At 42.9% G+C, this 17,629-nt stretch overlaps 1 protein-coding gene across 1 annotated transcript; it reads left to right on the top strand.

The window, feature by feature from the left end:
- Positions 1-5,390: 5,390 nt before the first annotated feature.
- On the top strand, positions 5,391-7,298 carry LOC108444088 (olfactory receptor class A-like protein 1). Its single transcript, XM_017725061.2, has 2 exons — positions 5,391-5,656; positions 6,587-7,298. Exons 1-2 carry the CDS (start codon positions 5,391-5,393, stop codon positions 7,296-7,298), a joined length of 978 nt encoding a protein of 325 aa, XP_017580550.1.
- The last annotated feature ends 10,331 nt before the right edge of the window (positions 7,299-17,629 follow it).

Below are 17,629 nucleotides of genomic sequence, written 5' to 3'. Positions count from 1 at the left end.
TTAAATTTGGTGGCAAGGGAGGCCAAGGCAGTGTTAGGAGTCTTGCCCAAGGACTCTTATTGGTATAGTGTAGGGTGGTTACCCAGGTGGGGATTGAACCCCAGTCTACAAGGCAGAGGTGTTACCCACTACACTGACCAACCCCTGTAGCCCTGCCTGCGTTGGTAGTCGCTGCCGGAGCTGCTGATCATTTTGCGTAGTTTGAGAACCTAAATTTTGACAAATGGAGAATCAGACTTATTATTCATCACAAGAAAACGTGAGTGAAGGCGAATTCTCACCGTCAATGAAGAGAAAACATGAAGAATGCAAACGAAATTGGGACAGACGACAGCTGTCGCAGGTGGTACTACACGCTTAGAAAGAGAGGGATGAGGGAGGGAGGGGGATTCAGCTGGGTGCAGTCTGCAGCCTCACCACTAGATGCCGCTAAATCTTACAATCCGCACCTTTAAGCCTTTAAACTGTCAACATGAACCGTATCAAACAACTATACAACCTACCCGACATTAAGAACCGTTCCTGTCCTTATTAACACGTATGCTCGGCTCAGCTCCTCCTGAGGCTGCTGGCACCCAAAAGACCGCTGGTTCACTGCCATCCAATCTAAGCCTTCAGAAAAGGCCTAAAGATTTCTGTGAAATAAAAAGAAAACAATTTCTAACTTTAGTTCATTTTTATATAATTATTATTTATAAATAAATAAATAAATATAATTTATTTAGAATTAAATACAGCTAAACCTTTCATACATTTAATCAATCATCAATTTTTTTATTATGAAAATGTTTGGTTCCAAAGGTTTGACTGCTGCTGTACACTCTTAGCAAATGTGGTTCTTCAAGGCTTCTTTAGTAAAAGGAATGGTTCTATTTAGATGAGTATAGATGAGTGCTCTACAGATGCTTATATGGTTCTCTGCACGGTGAAATGGTTCTTTAGACTGATAGAGAATGTGTTGTACATGGACGTATTGAAAATGGTTCTACATAGCACCAAAAATGGTCCTTCTATTGTTACGATGTCAAGCTTGCATACAATAGAAGAACCTTTTCAGGTTCTACCTAGAACCATATCACTGTTGTCGGATCAAAACCTCATATCTCCAAATTTGTAACTTTACAGGAGAAGGAAAAAACACACTTCACTTTTAATGTAAGTCAATGGAACCAGACGTCTCTCCTGAGTCATTTTGGGACATTTCTTTGGTCCAGTCATTGTGAAATTGACACCCAACATACAGGACCATGGGTATTTTTAAATTATGCCAAAAACTGGAAAACAGGGTTTTGTTCCAACAGCAGTGATATACAACATATCACTCTGAAGAGCAAGTCCACCGTACAAAGAACCATCTGTGCAATGAAGTGGTTTAATTAGAGTCATTAGAGTGTGGTTATTAATAATTAGAGTGGTTTAATTATTGTCTTTACTAAAAAACTCTAAGACTTTTTGCGACTCCTGTGTATTTATTAATCTACTGTAAATAAACTGTATATGCCGTTAATGAACTGGAGCGCAGCTGGACTGTTATTACAGACCTGAGCACAAGCTGAAAAACAGATACTGTTACAGAGCGAAGATGTCAGAACCAAACCCTCTGATCTCCAGGGACTCATTAGTGAAGCACAGATGAGGAGATGGCGGTAATTAGATCATCAGTGAGGGGATCAGTGCTCTAATGTCCGACAAATACCATGTTTTTAACGTTCCCTATAGAGGGTATAGCACAAGGCCTAGCAGAAGAGTCTCTGGCTCTGAACTCTTCCGGCTCTTATCAGATCGACCCGGAAGACGATTTTAGTCTGAATACTGATGATAGACTCACGGCGCTGATGTGACGTGTAAATCTGGGTGATTTCCAGGCTGGGTGATTTCCAGGCCACGACTTAGTAAGGCGTGGGAATGAGATAATTAAGTCGTGGCCACGACTTAATAAAGCATGGGAATGTGATCCTAATGCGTGGCCACGCCTTACTAAGCCGTGATCTCGTTCTCACGCCTTACTAACTCATGGCCACGTATTATTTTTATTTATATGCGATGTCACCAGCAGGGCTCCGTAGTTTCCTTCATCAAGGTACAAACAGTGTAAACGTTCCCTCCAAGGTTCTACAGTGGTTCTAAGGTCTGATTGTGGAGCTTAAATCAGGTTCTCCAGGTGAAAAGTTGGTATTTGTTCCTTTTCATAACCGAATGATTTAAAACAGAGCAGTAGAGTAAAAGCCTGGAGGCGAGGCGGGGCGGGGTGTGTGGAGTCAGTCCAGCTTAGAACAGATCATCTCGGTGGATTATGGTTCAGTTACGTTCCCTGACTAAAGGTGCTGAGATGGAGCCTTGAGGGTCCCACCCCAGAGACAAGAGGGGAACTGCCCCAGAGACAGTCTAGAACCTTTTGTTCATCACACATGGAGCTGTTCAGTATCTCTAATAGGCATGATTGTGTCATTTCTGACACTGTATGGCTTAACCATAGAGGCGGGGAATCCAGGTCCAAAAAGTAAAAACCCCTCCCCAGGATTTTGTTCCAACTGCTTGACTTCTCTAATTTGCTCAAACCAGCAGCAAATGCGTTCAGGCAGTTGGAACAAAATCCTGGGGAGGGGTTTTTACTCTTTGGACCTGGATTTCCCGCCTCTAACCGTGAACTAAGGCTTGGTTCACCCTGCTGAAAAAGGATTAACACCTAATGCGTTTTTAATAGAGACCCCTGGTTTCACCTTTAGATCCCATCAGGAAACCATCAAATGCATTTAGAATCAGCCATGGGTTAAATCTTAGCCCATTAGGATCTTTTACACGGTGATATCAAGCCAAAAAAGCCAAGACACATTACAAAACCACCAGGAACCAACACAAACACGTAATGGTTTCTGTGGGTTTTTCAGCAGGGAAAATTCAGGCTACATCACTATCGGTTCGCTGTTTTCATTCTGGTGAGGTTGGAGTTCAGTTAGATCTCATAACTCAAGGAAAAGTAGAAGAAAATGGACCATCAGTTGGAATTTCCAACCTTTTCCAAGGTGTTGTTAACTGGAGCTCCACAATCCAAATGGTGGCTAACGCTAAACAGCAGTGCTGAAGTATCGACCTTCAGTGATATGGGCCTTAAATCAGCTGAAAACAGACACAGAGATGGTTAAATCTGTAACACCGAGCGTAAAGTCCGCTGCTTTGAGAAGGATAGCACATCCTGAAAGTTACTTAGCACTCGTTTCCTGAACCTTAGCTGGCTAGCTTGTTGCTAACAATATGGAGACGTCCTGCTATGAAGCTTTTTAGCTACACGCTTTTTGAAGGGTTCCTAAGTAAAGCCAATAGCTCTATTTAGAACCACGAGTTCCATATAGAACCATTGGCATGCTTAAATGATTCTTTGCGTGGTGAAATGGTTCTTCAGACTGATTGAGAATGCGCTGTGTAAGGTTCCGTATGGAACCTTTTGGAATCGTATCTCCATTTTGGTCATTTTTCACTTTTTGGCATGATTTGAAAATGCATGTTGGTCTTTACATTGTGTGCAAATTTCATGAAGGATGGACCAAAAGACACGGCCAAAAACGACGTGGAAAGAATTCTGGTTCCATTGACTTACATTGAAAGTAAAGTGGGTTTTTTCCTTCCCCTGTAAAGTGACCATTTTGGAGATTTCCAGCAGCGATACATAACAACACATTCTCTATCAGTCTGAAGAACCATTTCACCATTTAAGCATGAAACTGTTCCATATGAGACTCATAATTCTGAAGAAATAGAACCACCGCCTTAATCAAAAAGCCGTCCTTTTTAACTGCACACAGTGCCGTGAGAAAGTATTTGCCCTTCACCTGACTTCTTCTATGTTGACATGGAAACATTCAAGTGTGATAAACTTGCAAAATGTAGAAGAAACTGGGATCAAATACTTTTTCACAGCACTGTTAGCAAACTTCAGACACAGCTCTGGAGTGAGGGGGAGAAAACTGAGTGAACGAGATTTTCTGCTAGACTAGGCCTTTCGGTGACGTGGTCCAGCTGTCAGTGGTGGGTCAGTCAGGTGTGCATCATTCAGATAATGAGAGGCAGGTGGAGTTTGGGCTCAGTGGGGGTTCACTGGACCATGCAGTGCCTCAGACTCCCCGTGGTTCTGTCAGTGAAGAGTATAAGAGTGACAGGAGGGGTTCAGTGTTGGAGAGTCGGAGTGAGAAGAGACAGGACCCACTCGGGCAGAGGGGTCTGCGGCGGTCCTCCTGCTTGGCACATCAGGTAAGACTCAGAAACGATGTGCGTCTTGGTGTGGATCTGCTGAATGAATACGCTGGATACGCTGTTTTAATACTGAATGAATTTGCTAGTGGTCCAGTTTTGGTGAATTCTCTGCTCAAACACGACATGAAGTCAAGGATCATTCTGGACTGGACAGCCACGGACTGGCTGAGTGGTCGACTGAAGCGTCCGTTTGTGTTTTTTTGCTGACAACTAATTTATTTAACCTGGTTTTCAAGTTTACAGTGAAATTTATAGAATGTAAAATCTGAACTGTAGAAAGTGTTTTTAGTAAGTTTGATTTTTTAGTTAATCTAATAACTAATAACTAATTTAATTAATTAACTAATTGATATGAATTATTCAGTACTTATTGTGAATTATTAAATGTCAAAAAACCTTTATTCAGTTACTTCTACTAATTATTCTGTATTTTTTTACTCTGTATTATATCTACTCTGGATTATTCAGTAACTACTATCAACTATTCAATATCTACTATGAATTATTCAGTACATACTATGAATTATTCAGTATCTACTATGAATTATTCAGTAACTACTATGAATTATTCAGTATCTACTATGAATTATTCAGTATCTACTCTGAATTATTCAGTATCTACTATGAATTATTCAGTATCTACTATGTATTTTTTAGTATCTACTATGAATTATTCAGTAACTACTCTGAATTATTCAGTAACTACTATGAATTATTCAGTAACTACTCTGAATTATTCAGTATATACTATGAATTATTCAGTAACTACTCTGAATTATTCAGTATCTACTATGAATTATTCAGTAACTACTATGAATTATTCAGTAACTACTATGAATTATTCAGTATCTACTATGAATTATTCAGTAACTACTATGAATTATTCAGTATATACTATGAATTATTCAGTAACTACTATGAATTAATCAATATCTACTATGAACTATTTAGTAACTCCTCTGTATTTTTCAGTATCTACTATGAATTATTCATAACTGCTATGAGACTAATGAAGTACTAGTAAGTTCTCAGAATGAGGAATCGAACCTTCTTCCAAACTCTTCATGAGTTAAACGAGGATCAGTATAATGTTAGTAACTGGACCTCCTCCAGTTTAACACCTCCTCTGTCTCAGCTGAGTGATGGACGCTGAGTTTCTGGCCCGCGGGCTGCTGTATCTCTCTCTGGCCGTGTTTGGTGTTCCGGGAAACTGCGCCGTAATTTCGGCCTTCCTGCTGGCGCTGCACCGTGAGGGCCGCCTCCTGCCGGCCGACGCCATCGTCCTGCACCTGGCGTCCACAAACCTGCTGGTGGTGGGCGTCCGCTGTGTGCTGGAAACACTCGCCACCTTCCGCATCGCTAATGTCTTCGACGACGCCGGCTGCAAGGGTGTCATCTTCATCTACAGGTGATTGGCTGATTAGCTATTTGTGTTGACAAGCAACTGAACAGGTGTACCTAATAAAGTGGCTGCTGAGTGTATAGTGTAAAACATGGTGAATGCATTGATGTTGTTTTTTCATATATTTATAGGTAAAATGAAAGTTAAAAGTCATTTTTTATGTAAATTTACAGCACATTACTGCTGAATGAGTTGTGTTATGTCACAGTTGTTATACATAAGATTACCGTATCATAATTACAGCTTAACAGGAGAAAGAAGCTACATCACAGTAGTCTTGTGGTGTCATGTTGCTATTTTGGCTTGAGAAAGGCAGCTTACTGTTCTTCGTTTAATATTTGACCTTTTTTTGGTACGATATTCACAAATATATTAAGACGCACACAAACACACTCATATATTAGCAACCACCTGGGATATCATAGCAACTGCATAGCACTTTCATAGCGATAGCTTTGTCAAGCCAACTTAACGTTTGTTAACAAACTTTCTGCTTCTAGTTTACTGTTAATATGGTACAGTAACTTATGGCCAGTGATTTACTGTAATATTACCGTGAACTTCTTTGTGGTGTGATCTCTAATCTTGATGATGTCATTTCTGGCACTGTATGACTCGCTGTTGTCTATGTTTACATTACATTTACAGCATTTGGCTGACGCTCTTACCCAGAGCGACTGACAGTCTGATCATTTTACACAGGGAGGGGAAGGTGGTGTTAGGAGTCTTGCCCAAGGACTCCTATTAGTATAGTGTAGGGTGGTTACCCAGGTGGGGCATTGAACCCCAGTCTATGGCGTAGAAGGCAGAGGTGTTACCCACTACACTATCCAACCACATAAACATGGACCAAAGTTACAGTTATTGGTATAAAGTATAAAACGTGACCACTCTTTGGTCAAATTGTGAGACTAAAATGCCATCATCATCCTACAGGACGTCCCGTGCACTCTCCATCTGGCTGACCTTCGTGCTGAGCAGCTATCAGTGCCTGAGCATCGCGCCTCCTGGCTCTCGCTGGGCGACTGCCCGCTCTCTCTTCGCCCAGTATTTATGGGTCATCTTCCTGGCAGTGTGGGTCATCAACATCTCCATCAGTGGCCCTTCTGCGGTCTTCTCCGTGGGGGCGAAGAACGACACCAAGCTAATGGAGAACAGCATAAACGTCCAGTTTTGTTTCGTCAGTTTCCCGTCCGCTTACACTAAAGACGCTAACGGCGCAGCTCAGACGGTCAGGGACGTCGTCCCGATGTCGCTAATGACCACTGCTAGCTTCGTCATCCTCATCTTTCTCTATCGCCACAGCCGACAGGTCAAAGGTCTCCGCAGCGGTGCAGGAGGAGGAGGAGGAGGAGGAGGAGGCGGGGCTTCAGCTGAGCGCCGGGCGGCAATTACCGTGGTGACTCTGGTGACACTGTACGTGCTAATGTACGGAGTGGACAACGGGCTGTGGGTTTACACGCTAACGGTCAGGCAGACTTTGTCGTCCGCGCTGCTCTCGGACCTGCGGATCTTCTTCTCGTCGCTCTTCGCCGCCATCAGCCCCATCGTCATCATCGTCTCTAATAAGAAAGTGAAGAAGCATCTGCAGTGCGGCGGAGAGGAAAAGGCCGCGGCGGGTCCCGAAACAACACTCTCAACGGCTTAACGCACGTCCATGTGACAGCGAGTCGCACTCAACCTTAAATGCAGATCAACCTTAAATGCAGATCAACCTTAAATGCTACATGGCTTGACTTGAGACTTGAAGGGTCCAGACCATGGAAACCAGGTTCTTCTTGCTTTTCCTCTAAATGAAAGAGCTTGATATCATTCGTAACGACTTTTTAAGCTTCAAAATGTTCCATATAATCCATATATGGAAGCTGAGCAGCAAAAATTCACTGATTTTGTGATGTCACAAAAAAATGTGTCCTCCATTATTCAGCCTACAGCGGTTTAGCCCCGCCCATTCACATAGAAGTTATTAATTAATTATTATTACTTTAACTTAATTATTATATTATCATATATTAAACTTGGTTTGTATTTTGCATTATTATTATCATTATTATTATTATTATGTATTGTTATACAGATCATTTTTATTGTGCTTTGACAATACAAATGTGCATTTGTCACGTCTATAAAGCAAACTTGAACTTGAACTATTAGGAGAGTTTCAGCCTGGACCGCTTTCTGAAAGAAACACACACACACACACACACACACACACACACACACACACACACACACACACACACACACACACACACACAGGGCCCTTAAAGGGCCCATATTCTACATTTTCCCCAAATAATGATTATGTGCTTTTACATGTTTTTCTTACTCTGCCATAAAGACTGATTATGTAAATGAGCTTTGTTCTGATTGGCTGCGTCTCATCCAGTCCAGGCTGAAACACTCCTTATAACTTCAGGTTGAGTGGGCAAGGCTAAACTGGTTGGCTGAATGGATGGACATATGTAAATGTGTTGGTTGTTGTAACATCACAAAGACAGTGTACTCAGTTCTAGCCTGTTATCGCCGCTTGGTTTATTTCTAAGGGGTAAAGAGAAGTTGGAATGATTGGAACAGTAAATGTGAATTATGATGTTTTTGGTACATAAAAGCATACAAATGTTATAAGTGGGCCTCAGACGGAAAAATAACGGATGGGACTTTGAAGAGAAAGAACAAAACTGATTATAATAGGAGCGCCAACCTTAATGAGGTAAACGAATAAAAACTTTTGTTTGCACCTTAAAACGTGCTATTAATTAATTTATCTTAAACCATATATGGTGGAGGGAGACATGCAGGGCGCTGTGCGGCAAAATAGTCGACTCAAAAAATTGTTATCTCTCTGTTTACACCTCATGGACTGAGTTATGGGGAAATTTTGAAAAATCGGTGGAATTCCCCTTTGACAGCACAAAGGGTTTTATTGACTTGGTACATTAATACAGTACTCAGGTGTTGTGGGGCCATCATAGGTGAGCGAATGATGAGTGTTTATCTGTTTTATAACATAATATTTTAAGGCTGAAAGTTCTCTCATTAGCCACTAGAGGGAGACATTTCCATCACGATTGGGGTGACTGTGAGGGATGTTCTCAGGATGTTACCAGGTGTTGTGTGTAAGTCAGCTGTTCTGTTTGTTGTTTATGTGGTTTTGTTTGCGTTTCCTCGTTTTATTCACCACAATCACTTCACTGCAGTAAGTCCATCCTTTCTAAAGTGTGGTTGGATAGTGTAGTGGATAACGCCTCTACCTTCTACACATTAGACTGGGGTTCAGTGCCCCGCCTGGGTAAACACCCTACACCATACCAATAAGAGTCCTTGGGCAAGACTCCCAACACTGCTTTGCCTACCTCTGTAAAGATGATCAAACTGTAAGTTGCCCTGGATAAGAGCGTCAGCCGAATGCCGTGAAGGAGGAGGGATTATTTGCCTGCTGCCCGCAATTTACAGCTCTGATCATTTCTGTTATTTAACTTTAAATTTTATGCACCCGTCGATTTCCCATGTATTATTTTGCTATGTAAATGTTATTTATCTGCTGCCTCTTCATTTCTGAGCAGGTGATGAATGAGGCCCGTCCTCCTTGCCTCCTGTGGGGTCTCTAATGGTGTTGTTTTGCCTCTTTAATAGTCATTAACAGTTTGTGTGAGGTGTGTGAAACATCTCATGGGTAAATAATGGAAGTTAATAGCCTTGAGTGAGAATAAAGCCCAAAGCTCAGGGGAGAAACACAACTGCGGCTTAAAAAATAATAAAGACGTCAGTCATAAAACCCACTGAAAGCTGCGGTTGCGAGACTGTGTGACTGTGTGATGGAGATTATAGGTGGAGAAAGTCGCTCTGATCATGAATTTGAATTAGAATTCATTCTTAACAAACAGTCCATCCAAAAGTGTCAGTCTGTTCTTCTGAAATGCGGCTGTTCATAGTGAGTTGGTGCCTCTACTCCTCTGGGACGGCTTTGAGGATTTGACTGAGCATTAGTGTGGTCAGGTACTGATGTTAAATGATCAGATGACCAGAGAACACAGTTCCACTGCTCCACAGCCCAGTGATGGGGGGCTTTATACCCCTCTAGTGCACACTTGGCATTAGGCATGGTGACCACAGGCTCATGTGTGGCTGCTCCAGAGCTCCGTTCTATTGGTCAGTGCTTTTCTATGTTGTCTATGTTCTAGATTATACAAGTCTGCTAAAGGTGCACCTCAAAGGGAAAGTCTGATTTTTCTAAACATCTGCATCATTAACTGGTTCAGATGTAAACAGAGCGGTTCTGAGCGGTTCTGAGTGGTTCTGAGCGGTTTGGTGTGAAACGCTCTGTTCTAGAGAAACTTACCAAGTTAACAGTGGTGGTGATAACAGTTAACAGATAACAGCTGTTCCCAGTGGTGGTGATGGGAACCAGATGTCCCTCTAAAAGCTCCTACAGAAAGTTCCTACATGAACTGGTTCTGAATTCACTGCCTGATGACTGAGACGCTGTTTTATGAGAGTTTAGAGAACTTCAACTCCATTCATGGTGGAGGGAGACATGCAGGGCGCTGTGCGGCAAAATAGTCCCCTCTCTGTTCACATCTCACAGGCTGAAATATTCTGAAATTTTGGGTAGAATTCCCTTTTAAAAAAGCTGAATTCTGTCATTAGAACAACTTGCTGGACACTTTTGGACATACTGTATACACTGGACAGAGCTCAGAGGTGGCCATCATGCTGCTTTGTAGTGGAAGTGTTGGTGCAGATACTGAGCTGTGCTTTCTGTGTAAGATGAAGGGTGCATATATATATATATAGGAGAGAGAGAGAGAGAGAGAGAGAGAGAGAGAGAGAGAGTGAGTGAGAGTGAGAGAGAGTGAGAGTGAGAGTGAGAGAGAGTGAGAGTGAGAGAGAGTGAGATACATAGATACATTTCAAAATTATTTACATTTAATAACCTTTAACAGTTAATAAATATAATAATTTCAATATAAATACCGATTAAACTGACAAAATTACAAATGATTCATTTCTGAATTTTTCCTGCCCCCCTTTGTGCCCTCCTGCAGCCCCCAGCATAAGACCTGCTTTTAATCTCAGTCTTCCTGCAGGGCTGTGCAGTAATGAAGTAGTACTAATCAATTCATTCACTCAATTATTCATCAATAAATCACATCGGAGTTTGTGATAACCTCGGGCTGTTCCCTCCTGGAATGACGATAACGATGATAATGAGGGTGATGAGGATGATGAGGGTGATGATTGGCCCATGCCTCATATTCTTCACCCCACTGAAATCTGATTGGTTAAAGACTCACAGACTCCGGTGGAATGAAGGATAGAAAGCATGGATGAGAGCAGCAGCAGAGGACAGTCCACCTAACCACAGTTCGGCCTTCTGCTCTTTTCTGTTGAGGAACAGCCCTTACTCATCAGACGAGCAGGTGCACTCTGAAATAAGGTCTTAGGTAAAAGCATCAACCCTTTAAAATGCACACAACTCATAGTAGATACTGAACAATTCATAGTACAATAATAATACTGTGTGAGAGTGTGGAGAGCATGGAGAGTGTGAGACCAAAGAAAGGAGTGTATGAGAGTGTGAAGAGTGTGAGACTGAACAATGCAGAGTGTGAGAGTGTGTGGAAAGTGTGATAGTGTGGAAAGTGTGATAGTGTGGAGAGTGTAAGAGTGTGTGAGTTTTTGGGAGAGTGTTGAGAATGTTCTCCAATAAGAGTGTGTGGAGAGTGTTTGGGAGATTGTGAGCGTGTGTGGAAAGTGTGACAGCGCACAAGTGTGGAGAGCGTGAGTGTTGAGAGTGCAATAGTGTGGAGAGTGTATAGAGATTGTGCGGAAAGTGTCTAGAGAGTGTGAGAGTGTATAGAGAGTGTGAAAGCGTGTAGAGAGTGTGAGAGTATAGAGAGCATGCAGAGAGTGTATAGAGTGTGAGTGTTTGAGAGTGTGTAGAAAAGGTGCATAGTGTGAGAGTGTGAAGAGACCGTGAGAGTGTATAGAGAGTGTGTATGTGTAGAGGGTGTATAGAGAGTGTGATAGTGTGAAGAAAGTGTGAGAGTGTATAGACTGTGCATGTGCAGAGAGTGTGAGGGTGCATAGTGTATAGAGAGTGTGTAGAGAGTGTGAGAGTGTATAGAGAATGTGAGAGTGTGTAGGGAGTGTGAGAGTGTGCAGAGAGTGTGGAGGTGTATAGAGAGTGTGAGAGTGTATAGAGAGTATGAGAGTGTGTAGAGAATGTGAGGGTGTATAGAGTATATAGAGAGTGTGAGAGTGTACAGAGTGTGAAGGTATATAGAGAGTGTGATGGTGTGTAGAGTGTGTATAGAGTGTGAGAGTATATAGAGCATGTGAGAGTGTGCAGAGAGTGTGAGGGTGTATAGAGAGTGTATATAGAGTGTGAGAGTGTGTAGAGGGTGTGAGGGTGTATAGAGAGTGTATACAGAGTATATAAAGAGTGTACAGAGAGTGTGAGGGTGCATAGAGTGTGAGGGTGTATAGAGAGTGGATATAAAGTGTTAGAGTGTATAGAGAGTGTGAGAGTTTAAAGAGTGTGAGGGTGTATAGAGAGTTTATAGAGAGTGTGAGAGTATGAGGGGGTATAGAGAGTGTACAGAGAGTGTGAGAGTGTGTAGAAAGTGTGAGTGTATAGAGAGTGTGAGAGTGTGCAGAGAGTGTGAGGGTTATAGAGAGTGTATATAGAGTGTGAGAGTGTATAGAGAGTGTATATAGAGTGTATAGAGAGTGTGAGAGTGTATATAGAGTGTATATAGAGTGTATAGAGAGTGTATATAGAGTGTATAGAGAGTGTGAGAGTGTATAGAGAGTGTGAGAGTGTATAGAGAGTGTATATAGAGTGTATATAGAGTGTATAGAGAGTGTGAGAGTGTATAGAGAGTGTATATAGAGTGTATAGAGAGTGTGAGAGTGTATATAGAGTGTATATAGAGTGTATAGAGAGTGTATATAGAGTGTATGGAGAGTGTGAGAGTGTATAGAGAGTGTGAGAGTGTATAGAGAGTGTATATAGAGTGTATAGAGAGTGTGAGAGTGTATAGAGAGTGTGAGGGTGTGCAGAGAGTGTGAGGGTGCTCTGCATGATCAAACCTGCCGAGAGCCGGTCGTGTTCCTGCAGGTCAGACCTGCTGAAATGCCTCAGCGCCTGTAAAACATGTCCAGACAGGCAAACGCACACTCAGAGACTCAGACTGTCTACAGTAACTCACCACTGTTTACACTCTCACTCACCGTTTACACTCCAGCTCACACCTGTAAACAAACACAACAAGCAGCTAAACATAACAAACACAGACAGACAAACAAACAAACAAACAGACAGAGCTGTGATCTCAGAGCGAAGCTGCTGCTCTCCCGCAGCTAGAGTGCAGAAGTGAGGCGGTTTGTGCCGTGTGCAGTCTGGGTGGCCCTGCTCGGAAAAAAGAAGAGAAACCACAACATTACACAACCAGAGAGACAGAAGGAGAAGTGAGAGAGGGAGAGAGAGAGAGAGAGAGAGAGAGAGAGGGGGAGAGAGTGGAGGAAAAGAGGGCATAAGAAAACTGGAGAAGCAGAAAGAGAAGTAGACAGAGCACAGCAGATTGTGAAAAGGGAGAGCGAGACAGATAGAAGTGGTGTAAGACAGAAAGAAAGAACTAGAGGGAGTAAAAGAGTGAACAGAGCAGAGAAATGGAAGTGAAAGAGGGTGTGAGAGAGAAATAAGACAGAAGAGAAGTAAGAGAGAGAGAAGAGAGAGAGAGAGAGAGAGATGTGCAGTAATCCTCAGAGCCGCTCGTTCTGTCTCTCTACCTGACTCAGGTGCATGCATTTAGGTGGCTCCATAAACCAATGGGCTTGCAAGATACATAGTAAGCCTCGCCCCCTCTCAGGGCCCTCACCCCCCCCCCCCCCGGTGGGCGGAGCTACAGCCACGTCCTAAACCTCTGACACATTTCAGAGGAAAGCTATGCAAATTCCAGCTGAAGCTCCTGGAATCTGATTTACAGGACATTACAACTGAATGAATCAATGAAATAAATGAATCTGTAACTTCGAGAGTTTGCAGGGACGTCCTCCTGAACTCTAAGCTTGCTATTCACTCATCCACTAACTACTGTGAGTGTGGGGGGTTAAAGAGCCGTGTGCAAAAGTTTGCACACCCCTGGTTAAATGACTTGTAGTTCTCCACACCGCTCTAGTGTGTGGTTCTCCTGCAGGCCCGGCTCAGGGTTCTCCACACCGCTCTAGTGTGCGGCTCTCCTGCAGGCCCGGCTCAGGGTTCTCCATACCGCTCTAGTGTGCGGCTCTCCTGCAGGCCCGGCTCAGGGTTCTCCACACCGCTCTAGTGTGCGGCTCTCCTGCAGGCCAGGCTCAGGGTTCTCCTCACCGCTCTAATGTGCGGCTCTCCTGCAGGCCCGGCTCAGGGTTCTCCACACCGCTCTAGTGTGCGGCTCTCCTGCAGGCCCGGCTCAGGGTTCTCCACACCGCTCTAGTGTGCGGCTCTCCTGCAGGCCCGACTCAGGGTTCTCCACACCGCTCTAGTGTGCGGCTCTCCTGCCGGCCCGACTCAGGGTTCTCCACACCGCTCTAGTGTGCGGCTCTCCTGCAGGCCCGACTCAGGGTTCTCCACACCGCTCTAGTGTGCGGCTCTCCTGCAGGCCCGACTCAGGGTTCTCCACACCGCTCTAGTGTGCGGCTCTCCTGCAGGCCGTGCTCAGGGTTCTCCACACCGCTCTAGTGTGCGGTTCTCCTGCAGGCCGTGCTCAGGGTTCTCCACACCGCTCTAGTGTGCGGTTCTCCTGCAGGCCATGCTCAGGGTTCTCCACGCTGCCTTTATTAGGTCAGACACTTCCAGAAGTTTCTGAAGGGCCTCAAAGCTGTGACCCTCTCTGCGATATCAACTCATCAGGAGAACACAGAACACCATGAGAGACCGTTGGACACCAGCTGGACCGTTTAATGGCCTCTGTGATGTTTCCAGCAGGTTGCTGAGGAGTCTGTGAGACAGTGAGGCAGCTGAAAGACGCCGAGGCAGGTCAGAACTTGCTCACGCTGTTTGTGATGGAATTATCCAGTTTATGCACAAAGTTGAGCTGTTATGGAGAAACTGAAGCGGAAGTGTGTCGCCCTGCTGCTGCCCCTCCTCCTCCTCCTCCTCCTCCTCCTCCTCCGCTCCAACCTGTTTGTGCCCAGCCTGTCTGAACTCGCCGCTCTGGAATGCGTTCACTTTCTGCAAATGAATAGCTTCGGGGGTAAATGACTGTGTTTCTTCAGGAAAACACGGCGTGTAACATGCATAGGCTCACACCACATTCCTCACTGACTGACCGGCTTAAAGAGCCCATATCAGGGAATTTCCCTCTTTTTAAATGAGAGAGTTTACTGTAGTATATATGGGTCATTCAGTGGAAACGTCCATTTTTGTGTCGCTAGCGTTTACAGATATATCACACTTGAAAATCATGTCAGGGTTACACTTTATTCATATTTTATAATAAAACAGTAAGTTATTTTAACAGTTTCACCTTCTTGAGCCTCAATTTATCAATATTGGGTTTTAAATCAATCGTATAGAATTCCAATCACCACAGAAGAGCTCGTCCCCACAGTCGAGGCCACATTTGGAAGTAAAAAACATGTTTTTCTGCCTTTATAATTAATAATCTGTACATGACTATGAAATATATGATTGAAATGACAAAGAAAACTAATTTAAAATATAATAAAATATGTTCATGTAAATGAAAACTTTGAAATAAAAAGTCCCACCGATGACGTCACTCGACCTCCTCTGACCTGTTTTCTGAGGATCTCATGGTGAGTCCACTGCGTCTCTCAGTTCTCAGAGATCTTCTCATTCAGCTCATGATCTCATATGAAGCTTCTAGCTGACGTCACTGGTGTGACCGACTTTATTCTGAGGTCATTGTGAAAAAACAGAAACACAAATGGATTAAATTCCATATTTTAGTGGACGTTCCCTGATGGACAGCGTTTGATGTTCTGTAAAATGCATCGCTCGTTAAAAACGTCGCTGGTGTTTCCTTTATTATGAGGAACACCGATGACGGTCAGTGACACCAGTGACTCCTATGGAGAGCCAGGAGAGTGGACGTTTCTGTAGGACGACCTGTAAACACTATTCAGGTTTATAAACAGGTTTTTGTACATGGAAACTAAACTGCAAAAACTGCCCATTAAATCACTGCTTTATTCAGTCCACAGCAGTTCAGCTCCCACCCACTCTGCAGACATAAGGAGTGTTTCAGCCTGGACTGCTTTTTGAATGAGGCACAGCCAATTACATAAATTAGTCGTACAGGAAAGAAAAATGTGTAAAATTCAAGTAAACGTAGGACATTCGCTTGTTAAACAGGCCGATGTTGCCAACAAGAAAGTATTGGAACGATACCTTACACCAATAGAAATGCTAAAAAAAATACTAGGAAAATTTTAGTTCCATTAGAAATGAAAAATTTTTTTTTTCACTTCATTATTATTATTATTGTTATTGTTATTATTATTTATTTATTTGATGTTGTTGTTGTCGTTGTTGTTGCTCATGCACAGTTCTACACAAAAGCTTGCACACCCCCGGTCAAAGAGAGAACACTTAAATATGCCATTTTTCATAAAATTTTAGATTTCACAATTTCTACTAATTAGATGAATTTAACATATTAGAAAAAAAAAACTGAAAATATAAAAGGTGCCATAACTTTTGCACAGGCCACACATTGCATTGTATTTTTTTCTAATATGTACAAATTCTGATTTTACCCTTAATTACAGTCCGGTAGGTTGTGGTCAGAAGTGTCTGGTTATGATTCTGATGTGTATAAAACTGACCGCCCTGCAGACCCTGCAGTGGCTATCTTAGGGTGGTCACCGAACATAGAGGCCTGTGGTCGCTGTGAGGTCCAGGTGATCTGCCACGGCATCACAATAGCTAAAAAAGAGTTTAGTGGTCTGGAACAGAGAAATTGCCCAAGTTTGAGGCCTGGCTGAGTGAGCACTGTAGGACATATGGAGAAGGCCAGATATGAACGAGCTGGGAAGTCGAGTAGATCTACAGACAGCTGGAATCTTCTTCTGACCTATATATGACCAGCAGCGTCTAACAAGCAGTAGAGGGTACCAAACACGTAAATGTTTACAAAAGGCATAAATGTGCTGCAGTGTATACATAAAGTAACGTGTATATGCTGACTATACTATACTATACTATACTATACTATACTATACTATACTTTCCCAAAAATCCGCAGCAGGAGAGGTTAAAGATCTCACTAAGGTCAGTGATCTGAGAAACGGATCAGAAGGAAAGCTGGACTCAGGGTGAAGCGCTGAGCGCTAACAGCCCCGCTGCTTGTGCAGTCAGTGAGACGTTATTTTCATTGTTTCCTTGTGAATTTGTGAATTGTTGAAATGACTCATCCGTTTCTCATGTCTGCTCTTCCTTCTGTCACATTCTTAAGCTCTCGGCTGTGCTGTGACACGCCCAGAATACTGACTTCTGATTGGTCCAGGATGGTACAGCGGCGAGGCGCATATGGTGATACTATTTTTAATAAGGAAAACACACCGAAGTGACTTTATTCTAATGTGCACACAACTTTAGCATTAATAAATACATCAATACTGTTTTCTTCCTTATTCTGGACACTAATGAGGCACTTAAATCAAGGCAATTCAGTCTAAATTACAACCTCACTTACAAAAAAGTTGGGATGCTGTGCAAAATGTAAATAAAAACAAAATGTAATAATATGCAAATAATTAAACCATATATTTAATAGAAAATACTACAAAGACAGCAAATCAAATGTTATTGTTTTTTGAAAAATTTTTGCCCATTTTTAAATTTTAATTAAACGAGGCTGAACACCAGTATCTGCTGGCCGTGATCTTTGGGCCCTCAGGCAGCACTGCATTAAAAACAGACATGATTCTGTAGTGGAAATCACTGCATGGGCTCAGAAACACTTCTGA

Source organism: Pygocentrus nattereri, chromosome 21 (assembly GCF_015220715.1).
Source record: "Pygocentrus nattereri isolate fPygNat1 chromosome 21, fPygNat1.pri, whole genome shotgun sequence".
Lineage (NCBI taxonomy): Eukaryota > Metazoa > Chordata > Actinopteri > Characiformes > Serrasalmidae > Pygocentrus > Pygocentrus nattereri.
This window is presented reverse-complemented; position numbering and strand designations above follow the sequence as displayed.